The sequence below is a fragment of the Athene cunicularia genome (assembly GCF_003259725.1).
Source record: "Athene cunicularia isolate RWA chromosome 4 unlocalized genomic scaffold, athCun1 chr4_part2, whole genome shotgun sequence".
Lineage (NCBI taxonomy): Eukaryota > Metazoa > Chordata > Aves > Strigiformes > Strigidae > Athene > Athene cunicularia.
In genome coordinates this window covers 30,545,036-30,570,507 of record NW_020799099.1, presented here as the reverse complement: position 1 = coordinate 30,570,507, position 25,472 = coordinate 30,545,036, and the positions used below count along the sequence as shown (strand labels likewise).

General features: G+C 40.8%; 1 protein-coding gene across 1 annotated transcript in view; it reads left to right on the top strand.

The window, feature by feature from the left end:
* The window catches only part of DCLK2 (doublecortin like kinase 2), a 98,606-nt gene that overhangs the window by 38,804 nt on the left and 34,330 nt on the right, over positions 1-25,472 (top strand). Inside the window, exons 5-8 of the mRNA XM_026847966.1 lie at positions 9,607-9,709; positions 11,614-11,715; positions 13,235-13,279; positions 23,784-23,878. Coding sequence (XP_026703767.1) covers positions 9,607-9,709; positions 11,614-11,715; positions 13,235-13,279; positions 23,784-23,878 — 345 coding nt within the window. The remainder of the gene's footprint in view (positions 1-9,606; positions 9,710-11,613; positions 11,716-13,234; positions 13,280-23,783; positions 23,879-25,472) is intronic.

The following is a 25,472-nucleotide window of genomic DNA, read 5'->3' as shown; positions in this document are numbered from 1 at the left end:
GTTCTATATTAGGCTTCCCAGTTACACCCCTTCAGCAACGAATCTGTTGTGCTGACTTTTGAGCTGCTGTGATTAAGGCACCTATGGGCAAAGATACCATCCTTGTCTTATAACTGAAAGTACTGTTGTGGTTTGGTTTGTTTGTTTTTTTTGTTTTGTTTTGTTTTTTTTTCCAGAGAAACTGGATTATGGTCATGTCATATGAGCTGCATTTATTTATTATGTCTTTCCAATTTCCACTTATTCCATGTTTAGTAAGGCCGCTGTTTCTTTGTGTAACTCTTGAAACTGAGAAGCATGACATTCACTTCAGTATACTGAAATGGTTCGACTCTTGTTGAAGTAGTGGATAATACTGTGGGAAGGGTTATTCTGGGGTGCTTTGTGTTAGAGACAGATGAGTTGTACAGTATGATTCAAAATTTCCAGAATTTTAGTCCTTTTCAGCTGTAATTATTTGCTATCTAAATAGCTGCACATAATCAGTGACATACGATTTTTGCAGAAAAAGATCCGTTTTGCTCTTTGGAAAAACTGATGAACGGACCTTGCCAGAAAGTCCTACAGTACTGGAAGGCTTTAAGAAATAAATACGTGTAGGAACTCACTTTAACTTGTGCATATTTCTATAGCTTATTTTTCTTACTGTCATTTCCACTGCAGTGAGGATGATCTATTTGAATCCCACCCAAATGCAATCTTCCACTTCCATATGTGTTCGTCTTCTGAATTAAACTTCGAGAGGTTAAAAAAATATATGCAAAAATCTGTTTCAAATGGAAATAAAACTAAAATGTGATATGTGCTCTATTCTGTCATCTGTTCCCAATAGCTGCATGGCTGTATGAGCTGTGGTGACCTGACCAGCCTGTTTATGCAGTCTCCCTGCATTGTCATCCTGTATTAGGCATTTCATGGGCTTGCTGCCAGACTTTTTCTGTTTACAAGGCAGCAGGCAAGGATTTTACATTTCTGTTTTGTTTCATACTCTTTAGATTCCCTGTGGGACAGAAATGTTTGTCTCCTTTTCCACTGCTGTTCTTCATCACTGAGTATCTGTGCAAGAAGATTCATTTTCTAATGAGGGCTGTAATAATACAATACAGCCATTGATTAAATAATCATTTATAGAAGAATTATTTTCATTATGGTCTTTTTTCAATTTTTTTTTTTCTGTTTTTCTAAATAGGTTAAGAAGCTGCCTTTATCTAAGGCAGGCAAATTCAACATTTATAAATTTTTAAAACCAGAAAACTTAGGGTTTTTTGCTCAGTGTTTACTGAATTTAATAAACTTGAAGGAAAAGGCAAAAGGGTGCCAGACACCAAACCGCACATGGTAAATCCGACAATGTCTTGTGGAAGTTCTGACCTAGAAATTTATTACATCGTTTTATTGCAATGTCCAGCAGAGCCGGGGAGGCTCTCAGACCTTTCACACAAGCAGTCAGTGGAATTGCTCTCAAGCCTACAGCTAACCAACTGCATGGGTTAAAAAGACTTTGGAGAGTGAAGACCAAAAAACAGGTCAACTACTTGAATTAGCTATAGAAAAAAAGGACCATCAGCATGTTTACACAAACAGATTAACTGAGACTATTAGAAAGGTTTTAGAGCCTACATGTAAATTGCAAACAAACCAAAAAAATCCCACTGTTAAAAAGTTTGTTTATTTTGTCAATATCTATAGGAGATTAATATAAAGGAAAGTCAGTCTTTAAAAGCTGAAGTAAATTTGCTGGTCAGGATGCACAGTCACAGAAGGTCAGGTAATAAATGTCTTAATTTTGTAACACAGTTGGTAAGTCTGCATTCTTTCTGCATGATCTGATCTCTGTTCCTGTATTTCACATTTTAGTTTCAGGCAAAATAATTGTGCATCTGAGCCTTAGAAATCAAGAGGTATTTGACTTAATTCCAATTATTTTAGAGAACAAAGGAGATTTTTTTTTTTTTTTTTTTTTTTTTTTTTTCTGCCTGGTCTACTAATGACCTCATGGAAATTGGCTGTTGAGGTTGAAGTTGCTATGATGTACCATGTAGTCCTCATATCTACAGAAAAGGTGTAAAGCAGAGAAGGTGTCTAGAGTCTATCAAGCTCATGGTTTTATGTCCTCAAGCTTTAGGACTCCCCAGCCTACCCTCTAGCTGTTTGGGACAGCTGTGACCAGTCTTAGTAGTGTTTGAGCTCTTTCAGGCATTGCGTCAGAGGTTAGTAGTTTGCTTACCCTTCTCCTGGTGTTGTGTAATGTTTTTTAATTTGGGAATTCCCAGATTCTGTAGTAGAGCTGTCACAGAGAACATAAACTGGTGAGGAACGGAAGTTTCCGCAAGTGTCAAGCACTTCTCTGTACCAGCACAAATCTGATCACGACCTGATTTTTGCAGGTTTACTGCGTATCTGATGTAGTTTTTTGTTGCTGTTCTTGTGTACAGTATGGGTTTCCATATTGCCTGGCTCTTGAACAGTTTCTTTTTTGCCTCCTTCCAAAGCACTTAGCATAGTTGCCTTTGACACTGTCACTTCTACCTAATGAATAGGTAGGTTAAAAAAAAAACCAACACCAAACTGGCAATTACAGTATTTTTTTTGAAAGGGCACGTCAGGGTCTCCTTGGATTGACTTTCTACTTCCCGCGTATATTCTAGCTACCCATTTGGCTATTGTCTCACAGTTTACTGAAAACATGTCAGGAAATATGAGTCACTATAACCAGGGAACTAGCTGCCTTAAGCTAGTACTTCAGTCCTGAAGGATATTGATGGCTTAGTAAGTAGTTAAGAATACTGCTTAAACACATAACACCCCCTTTTCCTTGGTCACGTTTTTCTGTGAAAGTGCAGAGACCAAGGGGAACTTCCATGCTAAGAAAATCTGTTAAAAATCACACTACTCTGTAGGGAAGGGTGGGGACGCCCTTTTCACCTTCCTTTTTGAGTTCCTGAGGCTGCCCAGAGGAAACTTCCTTCTGAAAGTTGTCAGCACCTGTTGGTGATGGAACTGAAATAGAAAAGAGGCAACTGAGGTGTTTCTGCAGAACTGCTTTCCTTGCATTTTGCACTTCAGGACATACATAAACCCTCGAACTGTTCAAAAACACTGCAAGAATTCTAATGATTTAAATCACAGTTTGTATGGCAGTGAAGAGGGAGTGGCAGTGCTAACTTTTATTTGAAAAGGTGAAACAAAAATGATGGTTGCAAACACAACCTGACTGGCAAAATAGGCAAACATTTGATTTTTGCTTACTCAGAATTAAAGGTCGATGCAGGGGGCAAAGGGCAGAACTCTCAGGACAGCATAGCTGTAGTCTGCCCCAGCCAAAGAGGAGTAGCATGCATTTCCCAGCAGAAATGTGGAGACCAGTCGCACTGAAGGCAGTAGCAGGGAGGTTGTATCTAGATTTGTCATGCTGACATTTAAGAAATTACTCTTTTTTTCAGCAATTAATGGAAAGAAACCTACTACATGGGTTTAAAGAATTTCAGCCTCAAATGCCTGTCGCTGTTGCTGAGCTGAAAACACATACACAGCTGTAACTGTGCATGCCAGTTTTCCTTTTGCCTGGTATGTTATGTGCTTCCTTTTTAAAAATATTTATACCATATCCTGTTTCCTTGAAGTCAGTATATATAAATATTTCTTCCATTCTTAAAACAAATACAAATAATCTTGGGTATCTTTTCCAGTTTCGATGTTTCAGTTCCATTTTCAGCTGATGTAGAGAATTTCCCCAGGCACAGGGTGTGGCTCTTCAGACTTAAAACTGTCCAGTCCTGTTGCTGCTTACTTAAATTGAATCAACCATACTAAACTGAGACAAACTATTTGTTTTTACAGCTCTTCCTTCTGCATTTAGAATGAAACATATTTGTAGAGCTGGAATAAATACCGTTTATCCAAGGAGCGCCTGGCTGAAGGGTGTTGATGTATAGTTACAGAACATTCTTCAGTGCTAAAGATTTGAGAGGAATTGAATTCTTTAGTAATTTTTCATGGTTACAGTCTGTTTTGTGTTTTGTTTTGGTTTTTGTTGTTTGTTTTTTTTTTTTTTTCTCTGAAGGTTTTATCTTGTGGATAAAATCTTGTTTATATAATTAAATTCTTTTAATTGTAACTTCATGGCTTTAAACTCCAACAAGGGAGGTTCAGACTGGGCATGAGGTGAAAATGTTTCCCAGCAAGAGTGGTCAGAGAGTGGAACAGGCTGCCCAGGGAGGGGGGAGTCCCCATCCCTGGTGGGTTTCAGGGCCGTTGGGATGAGCTGTGAGGGATGTGGGGTAGGGGAGAACTTTGTAGAGTCGGGCTGAGGGTTGGACTCGGTGATCCCGAGGGGCTTTCCCAACCTGAATGATTCTGTGATTCATCATAAAGGACAATTATTAAATACCTGTTGAATTCTGTCTGTAAAAGATCTATCATTATTTGTGTTTCTTCTGGTGGGAAAGTATCTTCTGCTTCTTAGATGCAGAGGTGGGAGTAGGGGTTGGTGTAAATGACATTTCTAGGCCTGTGTGATGGTAATGGGAAAGGGAGTTCTGTATGAATCACAATTTGTATATTCTAGTCCAGTACGTGACATAACTGAAGTATTTCTCTGGAAAGGGCAAACTTCTTTGCTTATAAATATTTGTCAGAAATCGTGTATTTTAAGACAAATATGATGGGTGTTTGTGACATTAAAACACTGTACTAGTAGACAGGAGAGGATCGGGAAATTGAGTTTTCAAACAGATGTTTTTCTCTCCTTTCCCTTCCAACACCCTGTTTTCACATTTTTGACTTGCATTTTTGCGCATTCCTGCAAGTTTGTGCTGCGCTTTTTTTTTTTTTTTTTCCTGTTTGTGAACCACATTTTTGTGCTTTGAGCTGTGTGATTCTGAAGTGGTTTTACCGCTAATGGCCTTGCAAACGACTGTTAGTCATGTCATTTCTGTAACATAATGCTTATTTAGTAATATGTACCTCTGTTAGGGCGCTGTGTTTTTCTAAAAACGTCATCCATTCAGTGTCCCAGCATTTCCTCACATGGGCAAGGGGGAAGTTTTATGAGGCAAGGCTGATTTTTTTTTTTTTTTTTTTTTGGAAATCCTCATGCGTACTTGTTTGGGTTTCTTGGGTTTCTTGCACTTGAAGCCAATTAAAATTTAATTCTCCTGCTGTTGCTCGAATTATGTTGTCCTCTGATCTTTAGTCTAATGTGAACAGAGCCTTTCTGAGCCCATTGGGAAGCAGTGGTGCCCAGAGTCATTTGCACATCATCTCAGAAAGCTAAGGTGGGGAGTACCAGTGAAAGGATTCTGTCCAAACAGACACACAATAATGCTGTGGGTGACCCCACTACAAAAGAAAATATAATAATGGCATTCAGTTATAATTTTTCTGAGACTTCTCGTGGATTTTTGCCTTTCCCTCTTTGCTTGTGTTCCTACTTGTAATTTTAAGAAGTATTTTTAAAGAACTGAGTACAAGTCAAATCTAGTCCCATCCAAATATGCACTATTCTGCTGTGTATAGTGACATATTTTGAACAAAAACAGTGCAACAAGTCAACCTGAGTTGTCAGAGGAGCACCAGTAAGTCACTTTTTATTCTAAGTAAAGGGAAGGCAGTGAAGTTACCAGCAGAACACAGGCAATATATTAGTAGGAAAAGGGTATTGTATTTAGAAATAAATAGAGTTTAACACATTTTAAACATGTTAATTGAAACATCTGGAGTTAACAAGATAACATTTTTCTAAAGTGTTCCTAAAGCAGTTTTTCAAAATATATTTCACTTTCTATGTGGGCGGAAAAAAAAAAAAAGAATTCAAGGAAGTGTGAAACTCCTTTGGTGTGAGCCTTTGTAGTGTTGGCTATAATGATAATGCCTAAAAAACTTCCTTGTGCAGCTCTGTAGATGTCTTCCGTTTAAAAAAATCAGATTTAAAATAGAGGTTTTTGTTTTGTTTTGTTTTGTTTTCCCGTGGACAAACAAATCCCATTCATCTTGTTCTTTTAAAAGACCATTTTGTGTGGTAATAACAGGAGAGCGGTTTTGATTGAGCTTTATGGCAAGGCCGCTGATGGCAAGCATGCATTCCAAGTAGCTGTACAGAATTTTTGTGGATGTAAACCAGGAATTGGCCCAATGTGAACCTCAAAAATAACCTAATGACTGTAATTGGAAAAAAAGCTCTCACCCCTATTGAAAAATCAGATCTCATTTGGGTGCTTAATCTCTTCAAGGTGTCTAAAGCTTTTCACATTTTCAGTTTCGTTCATAGAAGCTCACAGCATCAGGACTAGCAAGAGAATTGTTACTTGAATGAATGACTACGTATTTGACTGGTTTTGCTATGATACACTTAGTATGCAGTTTTTCTAATACCGTCATCCTTTAAAAGACATTTTAGGAAATATTTTGAAGGACTGAACCAATGCACCAAATGCAGCAAAAGAAAGAATGGGTAAGGTATAGAAACTTAGTGGAAAGAAAAACAGCATTTATTGTACAGTAGTTTGACAAACAAAATTTTGATCCCTAACTTACTGGAATGACTGATGTGCTATTCGTACGCACAAGTCCTACTGCTACTGAAACTAAAAGAAAAAACCAAAACCACCAATAAGTGTTCAAAACTTAAAAAAAAATTTCTAAACTGATTCAGTCCTGCTCAAAGCTGTAAAACAAAAAAAAAATGCTGTATGATCTAAGTATAGATGTTCTTTGAAGTGGAATTGCGTGATTTGCACGTTAGGCCAGAGTGGACCTGCAGCAGTCAAAATCCCATGCAAACGATTTACCAATTTCAGCTTTCCCTTAGTATTTTTTTAAATGCTAAGTAAGCAAAACACTGTTATGTTAATTGAGGCATATACATTAATTTTAATTCTGTATGAAGTGAAGACTGTTTATTTTAGCATCTGTTTGCACATTGGGAGCTGCCGCTTTGATTTTTATTATGATAAAGGCCTAGAAAAATAACCATTAGATTGTACTTTTAGGAAAACAAGATTTTCATGAACATGATTTTAAAAATACTTCCTTCACCTCAAAATACGTGGTTATTTGAGATTAAGTTCTAGCAGATCTTTATTCCATGTTCAATACCGTTTTTCAATATTTTTTTTTTTCTTCTTATGTATTTTATGCATAGCCAGTCTGGACTATCTGCAGGGAGAAGGAGGACTTCCAGTATTCAGGGCTAGAATATAGCTAGACTCTATGTAAACCTTTCACATACTTGCATTTATCTAGCTTCCAGTTAAGTGTAGTTTAGTATCTTTTACAGTAAGCTAAAGTCTGTCTTGGTCTGTGACTGACAGACCCCCTCCCCAGTAGCCATTTACAAAGATTTTAAGGTGTATTTCTAAGGGTACTTCTGTCATCATTTGAGCACAGGTCTGACCTTTCCTTTGTAGAATTGCACTGCAGACAACAAAAGGATGCTGCTGCATACAATTATTTCCCAGAGTCTAACATAAGACCTGTCATTCTCTCCTCTCTTACTCTCAGCTCGGATGTTAGACTGGATGACTTAAGGGGTGAGGGGGAGGCTTTGAATCAGAACAGAAAAATGAATTTTAGGTTCTGCTAAATCACCTTATTTAACTTGAACCTGCTCAAAACAGCACGTCAAGGGCGCTGGGGGCACGAGTAGAGCAGTGATAGGTAGGCAAGAGCTTGTGGAAATGACCCCTGCTTTTGGGGACCTTGAGTGTGAACTTCTCAGAACATCTCTGCCCATGTCCAGCAGCGCTACTGGGAGGTGTTCTGAGAGCTTTCTCACAGCTTTTCCTGTAGCGGTGGGTGTGCGTTGGTTGCTGGATTCCTGAAATCTGTGGAAATGATAATGAGTATTCTTATTAGTAGAGACAGTTATTTAGTAGAGAGGAATAAACCCCATGTTAGAAAACCTTCCCTTTTGAGAAGAGGAGGCTGAGGGGAGACCTCCTGGCCCTCTGCAACTCCCTGCCAGGAGGGGGCAGAGAGGGGGGATGAGTCTCTGGAGCCAAGGAGCCAGCGCCAGGCCCAGAGGGAATGGCCTCAAGCTGCCCAGGGCAGGGTCAAGCTGACTCTGAGGAAGGATTTCTGTGCAGAAGGGGCTGTTGGGTGTTGGAATGGGCTGCCCAGGGCAGGGGGGGAGTCCCCGGGATCCCTGGAGGGGTTGAAGAGTCGGGCTGACCCATCACTGAGGGATCTGGGGGAGTTGGGAACGGTCAGGGTGAGGGTCATGGTTGGGCTGGAGGAGCTTCAGGGGCTTTTCCAACCCAGATGGTTCTGTGGATCTACAGCCTATTGAATCCAGTCATTGCTGCCTCTTCAGTTAACCCGAAGCAGGTCGTCATTGATTCTGGTGATGGCTCGAGTCCTTTGGCTGTGTAGCACAGTGACACAAACGCTGGATACTGCGTGCGGCAGGGTGGTGAGGATCTTGCTGTAAGGGCACTGGCTGTTATTCCTGGGTGAGCTGCCATGACAACTGCATGGCTGGCCAATGTCCTGTGCGGGTGTTCTTGCAGAGAGCTGAGGGTCATTGATATTCCGAGTGTTACTGCAGGCAGTAGAGACCCCTTCCTGCCCATGGTTACGGTTATCATAGCGGATAAAACATGACAATGGTGTTGACAGGTATCTGGGAAGGAAAAAAGCCAGTTTCCCTAAAAGAAGTTTCTTGTTTTACCTTTTTAATTACGTGGTCTTGCCAAATGGTTCCAACTTTCTTAGCTTCTACATAGCTTTTATTCCCAGGTCTCATGTGGCTGTGCGGTGTTAAAAAGAATGGGGAGCCAATTACACAGTAAAACTTTAATCCATTTACATTTCAAAAATAGCTTGTTACCCGCAAACTTTTTTTTCCTTAGGAGGGAGTTAGAATGACTTCGGTGGAATTTCTTGCGGCATTTTTGGTTTGAATTGTTTTTAAAGCAGACAGTTTCTCCTTCACAAGCTGACTTCTGTTGGCTTTTGAGGAGTGAGGGTTTTTTGAAGGTCTTTGGCTTTGTGCTTTTAGGTAATGTCTAAAACATTTTTCTTTCTGATAGTCCCAATCTTCTCAAAAGACATAACAACATCATTACTGGGACCATCAAGAACAGACAATGTTGCAAAGGGCATGAAAGGGATTCTATACGTCTGTTTCTTGAATATGGAATATCTTTTAATAAAAGGGAGATTTTTTTTTTTTTAAACAGGACATTAAAACATGGAAATTAAATGCCTCTGAGCGTAAAATAAATTTGTAGATGCAATCATTTTAACTTGACAGATTTTCCCACAAGCCATTAGTGTAAGAGTAGAAGAAGCTTTGATATTTGAGTAGTGTTTATAGCCAGTCTAAAGTCATCAGTGTGCGTGTGTAGTTATTGGCAAAAATACAGGTGTTGTGTGTTTTTGGAGGAGAGGGACAGTCATGTTTTACATTCTTGGCCCTGAGGTTTCCTGGACTACTGGGAGAGCTGAAGTACTTGAACTGGAATATTTCTGTCATTATCAAAAGAACATTACTGTATTGCTGTGAAAAGAAAGACACAAGCTTACTAATTGTTGCTGACTAACTGGAGATTTAGTATTTGACAGTACTGCTTTTGTTTATTTTGCTTTGTATATTTTGCTGTCAAGGTGACATGCTTGCAGGACTTCTTTGGAGATGATGATGTCTTCATTGCGTGTGGGCCTGAGAAATACCGGTATGCTCAGGATGACTTCGTGTTGGATCACAGCGGTAAGACTATACATCCTAAACCCACTGAAATAGTCAACTCAATTGAGAATTCTTCCCCCTGCTCCCCCCAACCCTGCCCCACTGTTCAGTCCCCAAGTGTTGTGTGATTTAGGAAAATAGACATGGGAATATATTTTTCCTATGGATTAAAAAGTTTTTCCAAACCATCATCTGGATTCTGTAAGCTTGATAAATGCACTAACAGACCTGATCTATTTTCTTGGAAAACAGACCCCTTCTAAAGTTACATGAAAACCAGCATTGAATTAGAAAATGTTCAATCCTGGATGTAACGGATCTAAAATCTGTTAAAAACATGCACTTTTGGCATCTGTGACTAAGATGATGTCCATATTGTTGTCTTCATGAGATTTTTGAAAAATCACGTATGTAACCACACTCATTTCAGGTCTTGAATTGTCCTGCTAGACAATTCACACATTCCAGTCTTGTCTGCTATAGACCAAGTGTTTTTTCTGTCTATGTTGTAGAGAGCCTCTACAGCTGTAGGATCACCCGGATTTTCTTTTCTGAAAAAATTAATCTGTGGTAAAGAAAATTTGCCCTGGCAAGAATCATTAGATTATTTGAGGAGAGTTTCAGATTGTGAATAAAAGGGGGGGTTTTGCCTTCCTCTTGGCTAACTGAAAGCAGAAGCACCTGCTGTTTTTCTAATTCTTATAAACACCATGATTTCTTTACAAAATCTTCAGTTATATCAAGAAGTGTAAGTTTATATCTAGCCACTGGTCCATAGGTTTGATGGATGGATCTGGCTCCCGTTCTGTTGTTATTGCCAGCATGCTGCTTCTCCAGAACTGCCTGATTACGTTGGTTCAGCTAGTGTGGAGGTCACAAGAAGGGTGTTTTATTTTTTTTACGTAATTTTAGACTAGCTAAGATATTACTTTATTATTGTGCAGGAGTGGAAGAGCATGCCCTCATTAATACACACTGCAGATACCAGTCTGGGCAAAATCATCATTTCCCTTGCGGATTTTAAGGCCATAAGTTTGCTTTTTCCCCTTATGATGTGCACAGGCTAATTGGGCTCATTTCCTTTCTGAGAACCCAGTGATAGGGAGGGGCTTTTTTCTCCCTTTGTCTCTTCAGCTTTGGTGGTCCTTGCTTTCTCTCACAACTCTGGAGGTCTTAATGGACAAAAGCAGGTCAGGTAGAGTGGAACGTGACTTGACTGGCAGGGCATGCAGCTTTCCTTACTATTTTTGATGGTGATGTGGCATTGACATTGTAGTGATGAATAACAGGGACAGAATTAGGAGGGAAAGTTTTATATGATTCCATTGGGAGTGATTTCCTAACTAGGAATTAAAATGTTTCCAAAATGTCAAGGCACGTATGCCTATTGATTCCTTCCCCCTTTAGGTTGTCCTTTATTTAATGACATATAGGTGATGGTAAGTGGCAGTAATCTATTGTCTCAGCCTTTTGGAAACAATAGACATTTCTCACCTCTTTAGAAATTGGTCACCACATCAGTTTCTTGCAAAAGAACTTGCTGTGCAGTTGCCTTACATGAAGCTGCTGTTACATCGTGCAGGATTTACTGGATTATCAGAACCGCCTTGGCATCAGCTGACTCTTTTACTCCTTCAGTTGTGCATAGGTACAAACTTGAATTATAGTTGAATTATCCAGCTTTAAGACATGAAGAAATATTACATGCGGAATGTTAAATACAGCATTTGAGTAGCTCTAACATGTTTATGTGGTATGTAGGTTCAAGTTCTGAGGTGCTTTTATAACTTTGTTTCACTCAGTTGGGCAAACACGTTTAGAAAATATGGATGTTAATTTTCTGGATAATAAACAGCAACAGAGGTGTTTGGAGGAAGCCTGTACAGTGAACTGTTGTCAAAACTCTATCTGCTTTTTTTTCCTAGAATGCCGTGTCATGAAGTCATCTTATTCCCGATCATCTGGCATGAAGCATACTGGCTCCAAAAGTCCAGGACCCTCACGTCGAAGCAAATCACCTGCCTCAGGTACTACTTCTAGGAAAGAGCTTGAACACCTTAAATACATGAAAGTTTGAATATGTTTAATGGGGTGAAAAACTGTTGGCTCTGTCTGAAACAGAAGTGCTGGGCTTTGTTTCCTGACAGGGAAAAGAGGGTTTTTTTGGTTTGTCTCATAGATTTAATACTATTTTATAATAAAATTTGAATTTATATTTGAATCCGGAGAAGAAATGTGGTTTCTAGTTTTAATTAACAGGCACAAAAAGTTTCAGTTTATGAACATTGGAATAATTCATCCTAATTATACATTTGCGATATAACACTTGATTTTCTTGAAGACTGTTAACTACAGGATGGTTATGTGGTTAAATTCATCTTCATTGAACTAGAGTATACCCTTAAGTGTTTTGAATTTGACAGATTTCTCCTATATAAGCCAAATATTGTCAGAAATACAGGATTGTGCTGTTTCAATTAATTTTAGGAGATGTTATGGAATGTTACTGCCCATTAACAGAAAAATTTTTTTCTTCTTGGTCATCTTGTAATTTCAAAGAAAGGTTTTTGCCAGCAGTTTGGCTGAACACCATATGTTCCAACCATTGAGTCTTTTATGCAAATAAATAGAAGGGAGAAATTTGTTTGTTTGGGTTTTTTTTTTGTTTGGGGTTTTTTTTGTTTGTTTGGGGTTTTTTTGTTTGTTTGGGGTTTTTTTGTTTGTTTGGGGTTTTTTTGTTTGTTTGGGGTTATTTTTTGTTTGTTTGGGGTTTTTTTTGTTTGTTTGGTTTTTTGTTTGTTTGGTTTTTTTGTTTGTTTGGTTTTTTGTTTGTTTGGTTGGTTTTTGTTTGTTTTTTGTTTTTGTTTTTTTTACCTCTGCATTTAATTTCTAAATACAATAAAACATAATTAATTTTTTTCCCTCAGACCTGGAGAAGAAGCCCTGAAATCAAACTGTTGAATAATGAAACATATGATAGTATTTTGAATATATACATGTAAGCTCCTGTGCCTGTATTCAAAACTGCAACATGTTCCGTATTCTCATTTCCACATCAATATTTGTCTTGCTTAACTGATGTTGGTTGAAGTCATTTTATGTCTTTGGGTTGTTTCGAAGTGGAATATATATAAAATTTGTTTATAAAGGTTGAATATTTAACTGAAAAGCTTCAAAGAAGGATCACAGTAGCAAGAATAATGTAGCATAAATGGCAAGTTTCACAACTGATCTCCATCTCATGCAATCCTTTTAACTTCAGTGAGATTGCATGGGATATCTTTCAACAGTGAATTTTATGCAAAGTACTCAGAAATCAGTGCTGTCGTTTCCTTACTTATTTGTAGTTAGACACCCCTTTGATTAGGTTAATTTGAAAAATTTATTCAAAGTGTCTGGTATTTATCCTTCTATTTACTTGCCATTTTGTCTCATGTAATCTTTACTTATATCTATTTACCCTTCTTCCTTTCATCCATGTTCAGAGCTGTTTAATAACTTCTTTCCTTAATGTCTTTTTCCTTTGTGTCAAATATATGAGTACAGTAAAGAGGGGTGGCCACTACTCCAGTGCTTCAGCAAAATCCCCAGGTGAGCCATTACTATTATGGCTGTATATCACTAGTGTGTCTCCTCCCTCTCCATTTATCTGTATAGTTTTTGCTGTACTTGTGAATATTTTCAAGCTTGGAACACATGTTTTGCATTCGGTGAACCGGAGACATAATTGATGTGTTTTTTTTGTTCAAGTAGACTGTTTGAGTGAAATAATGTAAATGATGCTTTATAGTTGTTGGACATCTGTGAATGGTGTTATACTTAAATTTGTAAAGGTATAATTTTGACTCAAGTAGAGGAGTATTCTGAGGAGCAATACATTTTTATGTGTATTCTAAAGCATATTATAATAGAAAATTTCAGCCAGCACAGAAAGACAGGGTTAAGAGTTGCTGAAAAAAGTGCAAAAACACTTTGTAATTTAAAATTTTATTTTCAATTCCTTACCTTCCTTTGTTTTCCTGTGATATTTCAGCCTAAATTCTAAAACACCAAGAAACCTCTTTAACTTTCAGTTGAAGTGAAAGTATCTCTCAAACAAGTAACATGCGTTTTGATTAGCAAAGTTGAGACTTTGGACCATACCAGAAGTTAACAGTTTAAAAGGTATTCATAGGTTTTCTTTAGTTTTCAACATTCCAATACGCTAAAGAAACGTAGCCTAATACATGCTACTTAAAGAACAACAGAGAAGTTTGTTTTTTCTGTATATTCAGGCCGCTATACGTGTCAAAAGAAACTTCAAAAGATCTTATACCTAGAAAATAGATAAGAAAGGTAAGTCTTTCATATATGTGAAATAATCAGCAAGTCAATAGGAGTGGACAAGTTTGTGACAAAAATGAATACAAATTGCTTTTGTGTTTTTTTTGAGGTAAAAAAAGAAAAAAAAATGTTACTGAAATATCAGTGTCATGGTTTAACCCCAGCTGGCAACTAAGCATCACGCTGCCCCCACTCTCCAGCAGCATGGGAAGAGAGAATTGAAAGTGTTAAAGTGAGAATAATTTCATAATTGAAATAATAATAATAATAATAATGGTAACAAAAAGGAGAGTGACAGAAAGAGATAAATAAAACACAAGAAAGACACATTTGCTCACCACAAACTGATGAATGCCCAGCCAGTCCCCGAGCAGCAGTCCCCCCACCAACCTTCCCCCCTAGTTTTATTGCTGAGCATGATGGCACATGGTCTGGGATATCCCTTGGGTCAGTTGGGGTCAGCTGTTCCATCTCTCTCTCCTCCCAACATCTTGCACCCCCAAGCCCACTTGCTGGCAGAGTGGTGTGGGGATCAGGAAGGGCCTTGACTTTGGGTAAGCACTGCTCAGCAGTAACTGAAACATCCCTGTGTTACCAACACTGGTTCCAGCACAAATCCAAAATTTATCACCATCCTAGCTACTGCCAAGAAAATTAACTCCACCCCAGCCAAAACCAGCAAGTTCTCCACCCCTTATTCCATGCCATTTACGTCGTGCTCAGGCCTCACACTATCTAATACATTCTCGTTACCCACCACCACCCTTTTCCATTCTTTGATTATAATGCAGATATCATTCCCTTAGTCTATGGACCACCCCTGTGAAATGTCCACAAAATGTTCACTGACTTCATTTAGTCTATGACTTTGGGCTCCGTCTGTTGTGGTGGTCACTCAGGACAGGAGAGGTGGTGTGTTGCCTGGAGTTACTGGGCACCAAAGCCAGGTCAGCTTGGGTCACTGCTTCTGGTAAAGCTCGTCCTCTGTTGTCTTAGGTGGTTCCTGCTGTGGTAATTCCTATAACATGCAACCCAAATCATGGGTTACAACAGTTTAAAGGTATATCCATTACAATCTCCACCCCGGTCCCTTTCGGCCAGGTTATAGGGTTTAACATTGCAGTGAGCTCCTTCCTTTCTCCTGCTATAGTAATTCCCATAACGTGCAACCCAAATTATGGATTATTTTCACCCAGGAGTAAATCACTTTAGTTACACATTAGACTCCCTGATTCTTCCACATTACCCACCATGTGCAGCAAGGTCTTGGAGCAAAAACAATCCCACAAATAGGTTTACGCTTTCCTGAGGAAGGAATATGCCAGTCTGTTTTGCCCAGCAAGTTCCTTGTATGTACTACAGGGCCTTACCTCCTTCGACAGAGTGCAGGGGTTTTGATTGGGCAGGGCCAGACCAACTGGCAGATCCTCTAGTGTTAACTAGCCAGGTGGCTTCTGCTAAATGTGTATTGCAGTGCTTGAAGGTCCCAGCACCCATTGCTGTCAGTGTCGTTATTAACAATCCATGTCCCGGAGGCTGGTGTGTGATAGGGGATGTGATACACCCAAGTCAATACCATGCTCCTTGGCCCACGTGTTTGTGAGCCACAACAACCCCCAGCAGGGCTACAGGTCTGGGGAGGAGTGGCTGGAGAGCTGCCAGTCAGAGAGGGACTGGGGGGGTTGAGAATGAGCCAGCAGTGTGCCCAGGGGGCCAAGAAGGCCAATGGCATCCTGGCTTGTGTCAGCACTGGCGTGGCCAGCAGGGACAGGGAAGGGATCTGAGCCCTGGGCTCGGCACTGGTGAGGCCACCCCTCGGTGAGTGGGTTCAGTTTTGGGCCCCTCACCCCAAAAATGACTCGAGCGTGGCCAGAGAAGGGCAACGGAGCTGTTGCAGGGTCTGGAGCACAGGTCTGCTGGGGAGCGGCTGGGGGAACTGGGGGAGTTCAGTCTGGAGAAGAGGAGGCTGAGGGGAGACCTTCTGGCCCTCTGCAACTCCCTGCCAGGAGGGGGCAGAGAGGGGGGATGAGTCTCTGGAGCCAAGGAGCCAGTGCCAGGCCCCGGGGGAATGGCCTCAAGCTGCCCAGGGCAGGGTCAGGCTGGCTCTGAGGAAGGATTTCTTTGCAGAAGGGGCTGTTGGGCGTTGGAATGGGCTGCCCAGGGCAGGGGGGGGACTCGCCGGGATCCCTGGAGGGGGGTTGAAGAGTTGGGCTGACCCATCACTGAGGGATCTGGGGGAGTTGGGAACAGTCAGGGGGAGGTTGATGGTTAGACTGGATGATCTTCAAGGTCCTTTCCAACCCAGCTGATTCTGTGATTCCATTGTTTTTGAAATGAGTGCCATTGTCTGATTCGGTTCTTTCAGGGGTGCTCTGTCACCATAAAATTTGCTTTTTAAAGCCCAGGATAGTGTTCCGGGCAGTGACTTGTGTCAGAGGGTATGTTCCCCACCTCCAGTAGTTGCTTCCACAGTTGTAGGCACATGGTGCTTGCCATGGCAGGTTCGTGGCAATGTGATGTAATCAATCTTCCAGGCCTCCTCTTATTGATATTTCGGCTATCGTCATCTATAGCAAAAAGGCTTTAGCTGTATGGCTTGTTTGATTACGGTGCGTGTTTGACATTTATGGACAACGTCTGCAGTGGCATCAGTAGTCAAGTCCACCCCTTGATCACAAGTCCATTTGTACATTGCATCTCTTCTCAAGTGTCCTGATGTCTCATGGGCCCGTTGAGCTTAAGTAGCTTACCCTTATGTTCCCAGGCCAGATCCACCTGAGCCACTTCCATTCTAGCAGCCTGGTCCACCTGCTCGTTGCTTCGGTGTTCTTCAGTAGCACAACTCTTGGGTATGTGAGCATCTGTATGATTTACTTTTACAGCCAGGTCCTCTATCCAAGCAGCAGTATTTTGCCATAATTCAGCAGCCCAGATGGGTTTGCCTCTGCGCCTCCAGTTGGTCTGCTTCTATTGCTGTAGGCACCCCCACAGAGCATTTGTCACCATCCATGAGTCAGTATAAAGTTCTCATTCAGCAATACCTAAAGCCAGCTGGATGGCTTTCGCCTCTGCAAACTGATTCAGTTCACCTTCTCCTTCAGCAGTTTCTGTGACTTGTCGTGTAGGACTCCACGCAGCAGCTTTCCACCTTTGGCGTTTTCCCACAATATGACAGGATCCATCTGTAGAAAGGGCATATTGCTTTTCATTTTCCGGTAATTTATTATACAGAGAGGTCTCTTCAGCATGAATCACCTCCTCTGGCAACACTTCCAAGTTTCGGCCCTCTGCCCATTACATCATCACTTCCACTCTTACTGGGTCATCAGCATTTCCCATCTGAGCACGTTGTGTTGTTATCAGTGCAACCTATTTACTCCGTGTAGCATCAGTTGCATGATGTGTGGAGGGGACCACCCTCCCTTTGAACATCCAGCTGAACACAGGAGATGGAGGTACCAAAAGGAGCTGTGCTTCAGTACCGACTATTCCTGAAGGGGCTCACATTCCTTCATATGCTGCTAATATTTCTTTTGTCAGTTGGAGTCAACCTCAAGTCTCCCCAGGTGCTTTCTGCCAAAAGCTCCAGGTGGGGCCGTTATCCCTGGCTGAGGTGTAAAGCACACTTTTCACATCTTGTCCTGCCCGGGCTGGCCCAAGTGCTACTACATGAACTATCTCCTATGTAATTTGTTCAAAGGATTCCTACTGCTCAGGGCCCCATGCAGAGTTGTTCTTTTTCCAGGTCAGTTCATACAGAGGACATGATCAGATCGTAACCTGGAGCATGCATTCTTCAGAAATCCATGACAGCTAAGAAAGCTTGTGTTTCCTTTTTGTTAGTTGGTGGAGACATGGCTGTTATTGTATTGATCCATCCCTTGGGATATGATGATGCCCATCTTGCCATTTTGTTCCTAAAAACTGTTTCCTGTGCATGTCTTTTGACCTTAGTTTGTTTTATAGCAAAACCAGCTTTTAAAAGAATATGGATTATTCTTCTCCTCAAACTCTTCCTCGGCTGTGTTGCCTCATGTAATGATGTTATCGATATACTGCAGGTGTTGGGGAGCTTCACCTTGTTCCAGTGCAGTCTGGATCAGTACCTGACAAATGGTAGGGCTGTTTCCACTCCTGGGGCAGTCGATTCCAGGTGCACTGGATACCCCTCCATGTGAAAGAAACCTGTGGCCTGCACTTTGCTGCCAGATAGGTTGAGAAAAATGCATTGGCAATATCAACTGTCACCTACCATTTGGTGGCCTTTGACTCCAGTTTGTATTGGAGTTCTAGCGTGTGTGGTATGGCAGCACTCAGCAGTGGTGTGACTTCGTTCAGGCCCCAGTAGTCCACTGTTAGCCTCCACTCTCTAACGTTAGTTTTTTGTCCTGGCCATATGGGACTATGAAGGAGTGAGTCTTACTGATTACTCCTTGACTCTCCAGTCGCTGGGTCAACTTATGGATGGGAGTCTTGATTGGTCCAATGTTGTCACCAGTGCACTGTCATGGCAGTTGGCATCTGCTGTTCTTTAACCCATAGCAACCCTATCACAGATCCTCTGAGAGACCAGGCAAGTGAGAGCTCTTTTAATCTACTAAGTATTCAAGGCAGCTACACCAAAGACCCTTTCGGGTCTTTTGAAGTACCCTCTCCTGAGGTACTCTATGTCAAGGATACGTAGAGCCTCTGGACCAGTCACAATAGGATGCTTTTGCCACTCATTCCGAGTTAGGCTTACCTCAGCCTCCAACACAGACAGTTCTTGAGATCCTCCCATCACTCCAGAAATACAGATGGATTCTGCCCCTTTGTAATCTAATGGGATTAGAGTAGACCGTGCACCGGTGTCCACTAGAGCTTTATACTCCTGGGGGGCTGATGTGGCAGGCCATCAAATCCACAGAGCTCAGTAAACCTGGTTGTCCCTTTCCTCTGCCTGGCTGAAGGCAGGACCCCTCTATTCCTGGTTGGAGTCTTCATTACTTGATTTTTGTACAGAAGTCACTTCATCAGGGTCAAAAGTATGACACTGAAGCAGTAATTTTCCTGGATGGATGCTTTTTGGCTGTTGTTTTTCCTTGCAGTTCTTGTGCCTTGTGCTTCTAGTCTCCAGGTAGGTTCACCATCACACTTCCTCATGTACTCCCTCTGGCTGTGCAGGAAGAACCACAGGGTTGCACGTGGTGGCACCACTGGTACCCTTTCCCTCAAAGAGAGAAAGTCAGTTGGGGCCTTGGTTGAAGTGTGTGAGGAAGACCTGTGCTTCTCAGCTTGCTTGGATGTTCTTTTGGGTCAGTCTGTCCACAGCTGAGAAACAGGTCCACACGGAGGAAGTGAGATTATCTTTGTATTCTTGGAGTTGTCTGGTCAGTTTATCCATAGTTGGTGCCTCCATGTCTGTCCAGCCCCTTATTGCCAGGGTGTGGATGTAGGACGTTGGTACATTTATACAAACTTTCCCCACATGGACCACGTGCACCAGATTTCATCCAGGTCTTTAGATGCCTCGGTGTCATCCAGGTTATTACAGATCACCTCCAATGTGACTAATTCCCTCAGATAGTGGATACCTCCCTCAGTGTTGGCCCATTTGCTCTGGGAATTTGCAAGTTCTTACTTAAAGGGGTACCTGTCCTTCACACTTGGCGGGAGTTGCCGCCAAAGACTGAGGACTCTGGCCTTTATTCCAATCCCTTTGTCAGTGTCCTTATCCTAAGCAAGGCATCCTAGTTGCCGGGCTTCCTTACCCCCTAATTCCTGACTACTGGCCCCAGTAATCCAGCATTGGAGTAACCAGCTGAGAATTATCTCACCTGGTTGACAGCTAAAATATTTTTGCGTATCTCATGCTCACTTGGGGATAGGGATCAGGTGGATTTTGTCTGATTTATGCTTTCAGTCTCTTCCTTCTCCTATTCTTCTGACTGCTCTGCTGCAGAAGAGGCTGCCTCTTCTCATTCTTTCACCTGTTTCCTCTTAGGAGAAGCTTCTTCATCACTTACTAAATGAGCTGACTTGTGCTTCCGTCGTTTCTTTTTAGTTACAGGGGCAATTGATATAGCCTTTGGTTTTGCCATAGTGTCTGTTGGTTTGTTTTCTCTCTCTTCTCCCCGGGGGTGCTGCATAATATCAAGCAGTGTTGGGTAGATGCTGGCCAAGGCTCAGCACAGTACGGTAAGTTATGCCTCTTTGGAATAGCCATGGCATTTTTGGTTTTGTTTTTTTTCAAACATTCTATCACTTGATCAGGATCCTGTAGTTGTTTGGGAGGAATGTTCCAGACCATCGGAGGTGAGAAGTTCTCTGGATTTTCTTCCACATGCCATGCCACCCATGACCATAGTCTTTGCAGAGTCTGAGTCATATTCCTAAATTGCTTGTTAACCTTGGACAAAACCGAAGCAGTATTCCTAAGAAATACCAATAGAAGTATTTTAACTACCCAAGGATGTCCAAGATACTGAGATGTTATTGTAACAAGGGAGAAGAAGGTAGTGAAGGTGCCATTCTGTATTTCCTTCGTAAAAAACCTCTCAGAGGAAGAACTAAAACTTTTATATGTCTCCATGAGATGGTACCCAAAGTACATTAATAGCTTCAATACAGAGCCCAAATACCAGATTAAGCTTGAGATCAGTATTTTAATAACAAGTTTCCCAGGCAAAACATCACTAATCACTACAGAGCACAGCAAACTGCACAAGTCAACACCAATCTTTAATGTGTATGGGAAAAAAAAAAAAAAGAGCATGGTGCTGATCAAATAAACTAATATCAAGAGCAGATGAATCAACATCATGACCTGCGACTGTTAACAGATATAAATCCCTTCCAATGCGCTCTGGTCAATCTGTTGTTATCTCAAACCCTCTGTGCCCCATGTTGGGCACCAAAACACACTGCTGTGGTTTGACCCCAGCCAGCAACTAAGCACCACACAGCCACTCACTCACTCCCCGCCAGCAGTGGCATGGGGGAAGAGAATTGGAAAGGTAAAGGTAAGAAAACTTGTGGGTTGAGATAAGGACAGTTTAATAATTTAGATAAAGTAATAATAATAATAAATTGTATTGAAAAGGAAAATAACAGAGAGACAGAGAGAGAGAGAAATCCAAGACGATTTATGCAAAGGAAAATAGTTGCTCACCGCAAACCAACTGAGCATTGTCCCTGAGCAGTGGTGCCTTCCCTCTAGTTTTATTGCTGAGCATGATGGCACATGGTCTGGGATATCCCTTGGGTCAGTTGGGGTCAGCTGTTCCATCTCTCTCTCCTCCCAACATCTTGCACCCCCAGCCCACTTGCTGGCAGGGTGGTGTGAGGAGCAGAAGAGGCCTTGACTCTGGGTAAGCACTGCTCAGCAGTAGCTAAAACATCCATCCCTGTGTTACCAACACTGTTTCCAGCACAAATCCAAAACTTAGCCCCGTCCTAGCTCCTGTGAAGAAAATTACCCCAGCCAAAACCAGCACAAGCAGTTGGCTGACTCCCTCTAGATGCGAGATTTTTACATCTATGCAAGGCCAGTTCCAGCTTTGCCTCTTGTTGCAGTTGTGTACCACCTCACCTGCAGTGGATCTCAGAAGGCATTGGCAAAGCTGGAGCTACAGACAGCTCTTTTAAATAGGATCCTCGGCAGAACATACCTTGTGTTGTAGAATCAGAGAAGGGCAAAAGTTGGAAGGGACCTTTGGTCATCATCTAGTTGTGCCCCAGGCTCAGAACACCACCCCTGTCTACCACTTGTATCTAAGATATTAGGAAAGAGCTGGAGTACTGCCAGAGTAAGCTGCGATGTCCTTCCTTAGACAGTTAAGAGAAGGAAGAAGATTATTTTAACCAACCAATTTCACAGGTGCAGTTTAGTGGTTCTGTCAGTGCTTAAAAGGATGACAGCGACTTGGGACAGATAAGGGTATCTTACAGCGTAGGCCTAAATGGTTATGGCCAGGAAATAGTGACCTTTCTGTGTGCTGTGGAAAAAGAATTTGTAAATAAACAATTTTTTTTTTTCTTCTGTAGTAATAGTTGGTCATTTGGAAGCAAATTCTTCTACTCAAGTATCTCATTTTTGATCATGAACTTTAGAGCTCATTTTTTCTAAAAGTTTGAGCAAATTGGATATGTGAGAAGCAGAAAACAGTAAGATATCATTCACTAGCCATTTTCGTTGCCATATTTGCAAATTCTTTATAAAACAAGGATGCATTGATACACCAGGTTTCAAGGTTATCTAAAACAAAGTGGTGAAGTTTGCAGGAGGGATGTATGCTCCTAAATACTTCTAGCTTCTTAAAAAACCCACTTAAATAATTCGCCTATTGTTCTTACAGGCACCCCTTGTTAAAGTCAAGACAAAAATCTCCTAAACATTCTGAATATTTCTAGTAGAAGAGTCTGAGCTCTTAGTCCTGTAACAGATCTGGGAAAGTAAATCCAAGTTATCAGACCTCAAGGCAGATTTATTCTGTAACTAAATGCTATTTAGTTATATCACACATCAGAGAAAGAGATTTTTGTGAAAAACAAATTTGTGGAGGTTGCAGTTCAGTCAGCCTGGCCTCCTGCCAGATGGACTGCCCAGGTTGTAAAAGTAGTGCTTGGAAGGCATCTTCAGCAGAGAATGTTAGGTTACTGGGTTAATAGACACTTGTGAAATAAATCCAATAGTGCAGGTCAAGAAGTGATGTGCAACCTGTGACAGACCCCTGAATAATGCAAAGGATATGTGCAGGTGTAACCGTTACTTACTTTGAAGCTAAGTTTCTATTTGCCAGGGTTGCTTTTTTCTTTCTGAAAAAAAAAAAAAATCTTCACTGTGAATCACCTATGAAACCTTTATAGCTCTTAAATTTCTGCCTAGGATGTTCCTTTCCCAGGAAAAATGAGGTCTAGGTAGAGAGGAAATAACGTCGCGTCATATAAGGTGCATCACATCTGTGTATGATGAACAGTGTGCTATTCTGCCTGCATAATGAAATTAATCAGTTTGGGTTTTTTTCAGAAAAAAAAAAAAAACAAACAAGGACTGACCTAAGTTATATTCAAATCACCAGAGTTATAACATACTTTGTATCAGGCCTCTCTGGAAAACTTAAAACGAACGAACTCTTGAAGTCAAGAGGGAGGATATTGTGTTTTCAGACACTTGAACTTCTTGGAAATTTAGAAATAACCTTTTAGCTTTTACCTTGTCAGTTTTTTTTTTTTCCCCTAAATCAGTATTTTTCTGAACTACTGCTTAAGTTATTTATCATCCAAACAGTTCATACTTCTTGTTTGTTTGTTTTGCATGGAAAGAGCAAACAAACCAACTTGTGTTCTGTGAAACATTCTACCTAGAAAGCAACGTGTTGATCCGAAAAGGAGAGATGGAGGGCCAACTCAAAACTTTTCTTTATGAAAACTTTCTTTATCCATATTTTATCGTGTGATATTACGATAAATGATGTAATTTTAAAAGGCTGTGGCTATTATTTATCCAAAGCTCTTGCACTGGCAAAGGACAGAATAGGCCTTTTCAATCTCCAGAATGACAATCCAATATTTGTGTGTTTTCTTGATCCGATATCCAGCCACATGAGTTTTGAGGACACAGTTCTGTGGCATCCAAGTGTATAATTTATTCCTAAATGTTGAGGAGTCTGTTTTGTATGTGGGCTTGAGTAATAACTTGTCAGAGAGGTATGTTATGTTTAAAAGCAAGCTAGGGATTTTGACTTTTATTCATACTTTTTTTCAATTTTTTTGCTTTTATTGCTTTGGCCAGTTAACGGAACCCCGAGCAGTCAATTATCCACCCCCAAATCTACAAAGTCCTCCAGTTCTTCACCAACAAGCCCAGGCAGCTTTCGTGGACTCAAGGTAAGTGCAAGAACCATGAAAACCCCTAAATTCCATTTTTTGTTGAATGATGTATTACAATGATGCTGAAGAAGAAGAAAAAAAAAAACAAACAAAACCAAACAACCCCCCCCCAAAAAAAACAGAAGAAAATGAGTTATTATTCTATAGGGCATCCTTGCTAAGGTGATTATTTTTTTTTAGCTGAAGTAGAGAAGAGATCTGACATAAGATTTTTGTATTTTCTCTTTGGTTGGCAGAATAGTATTCTCAGTCTAGGAAAGGTGGAGAGGGTGATGATGGTGGCTTGAATATGCCAATTTGTCCTCCAAATTTTTCATTATTTCATGGACTGCAAGTAACTTATATTCCCTCAGCCTATATAAATATAGTGTCCTCTTTTGATACCTTACAGTCTTGTAGCATTGCCCAAAATTGCAACTGCAGCACCCTTCTTCATCTGTGGCATGCAGTTTTACCCCTTAATAGAGTCTCCTGCAAGCCTGTGAGGTGTTTCTTTGGGAGCAGCCTGATGTCTGGCAGATTTTTCTCTGTGTTGCACCAAAAGAATTCTTTTCCTCTCCTACTTAAAATTTGGTAGCATTTACTGTTACTCAGAGGCTGCTCTATGCCTTTTACTCAGTAAAATAAAAGGCGCAGTCTGGAGCACAGTTGAGCATCTTACTGCTGCGTTTGTGCAGCTGTCCTCTCAAGGGGAATTTTCTTATGAAATCATCAATTGCAGCCTTTCTGAAAGCACACTAGATGGTTTGCACCGATTATTCTGATCAAGTAATAGCTCCCATTAGTGAACACAACAAGTTGTGAAGAGGCTGCATAATTCTGTGGAAAACTGTCTTCTGAATTAAGGGACTGGCTAAAGGACGTGATTTGAATAGTATTTAGATTTGGGTTTTGACATGCTAATTGTTACCAAGTCTTTGTCTGGTTTGCAAGGCCTATGGCACTGGTTTCTGCCAGGCTTCTGTGATAATTCTGAGAAAAGATTTTGATTTATGAATTTAATTCTAGTATACTCTCAGTTGTTTGGTTCACTGAGGCCCTTCAGTATTGATCTCTGCCTTTATGTTGTTGAGCTGTACCATCCCATAGCTTCTCTTTGTCCGAAGCAACATAGATTGGCCTTTCCCCTATAAAGCATTTTCAAAAGCAGTAAGTTCTGACGTTGAAAATTAGAACTGTGTGTCTTAAAATTTGTCTGGACAGCCCTGATGTAGAACTTACATTGAGGATACCATTGGACTCGAGGCTCTCAGCTCTTCTGTACTATATTTAATGAATGCTCTTTTGTCTGTTTTTAATGAAATTACAAGTTTAGAAACTAGATAATTTGGTTCATTTTTCCCCACACTGTCTTGTCTGCTTTTAGCCAATTAAAGCTCCATTAAGGTAGAGATAATTCTGATAGTAACAAGCAATTTTCAGTAAAGTGGACATGTCCTCTTTCCCCTTCACTCTCCATTTCACTGAAGCAGGCCGTTGTACTTTTTCATTTTGGAATTTAATTGATGCTGGATACTAATGGGTTTTCATGTCAAATGATTCTTCCCTATATGACCAGAGAAGACAGCAAAAACAAATCAATCATTTCAGA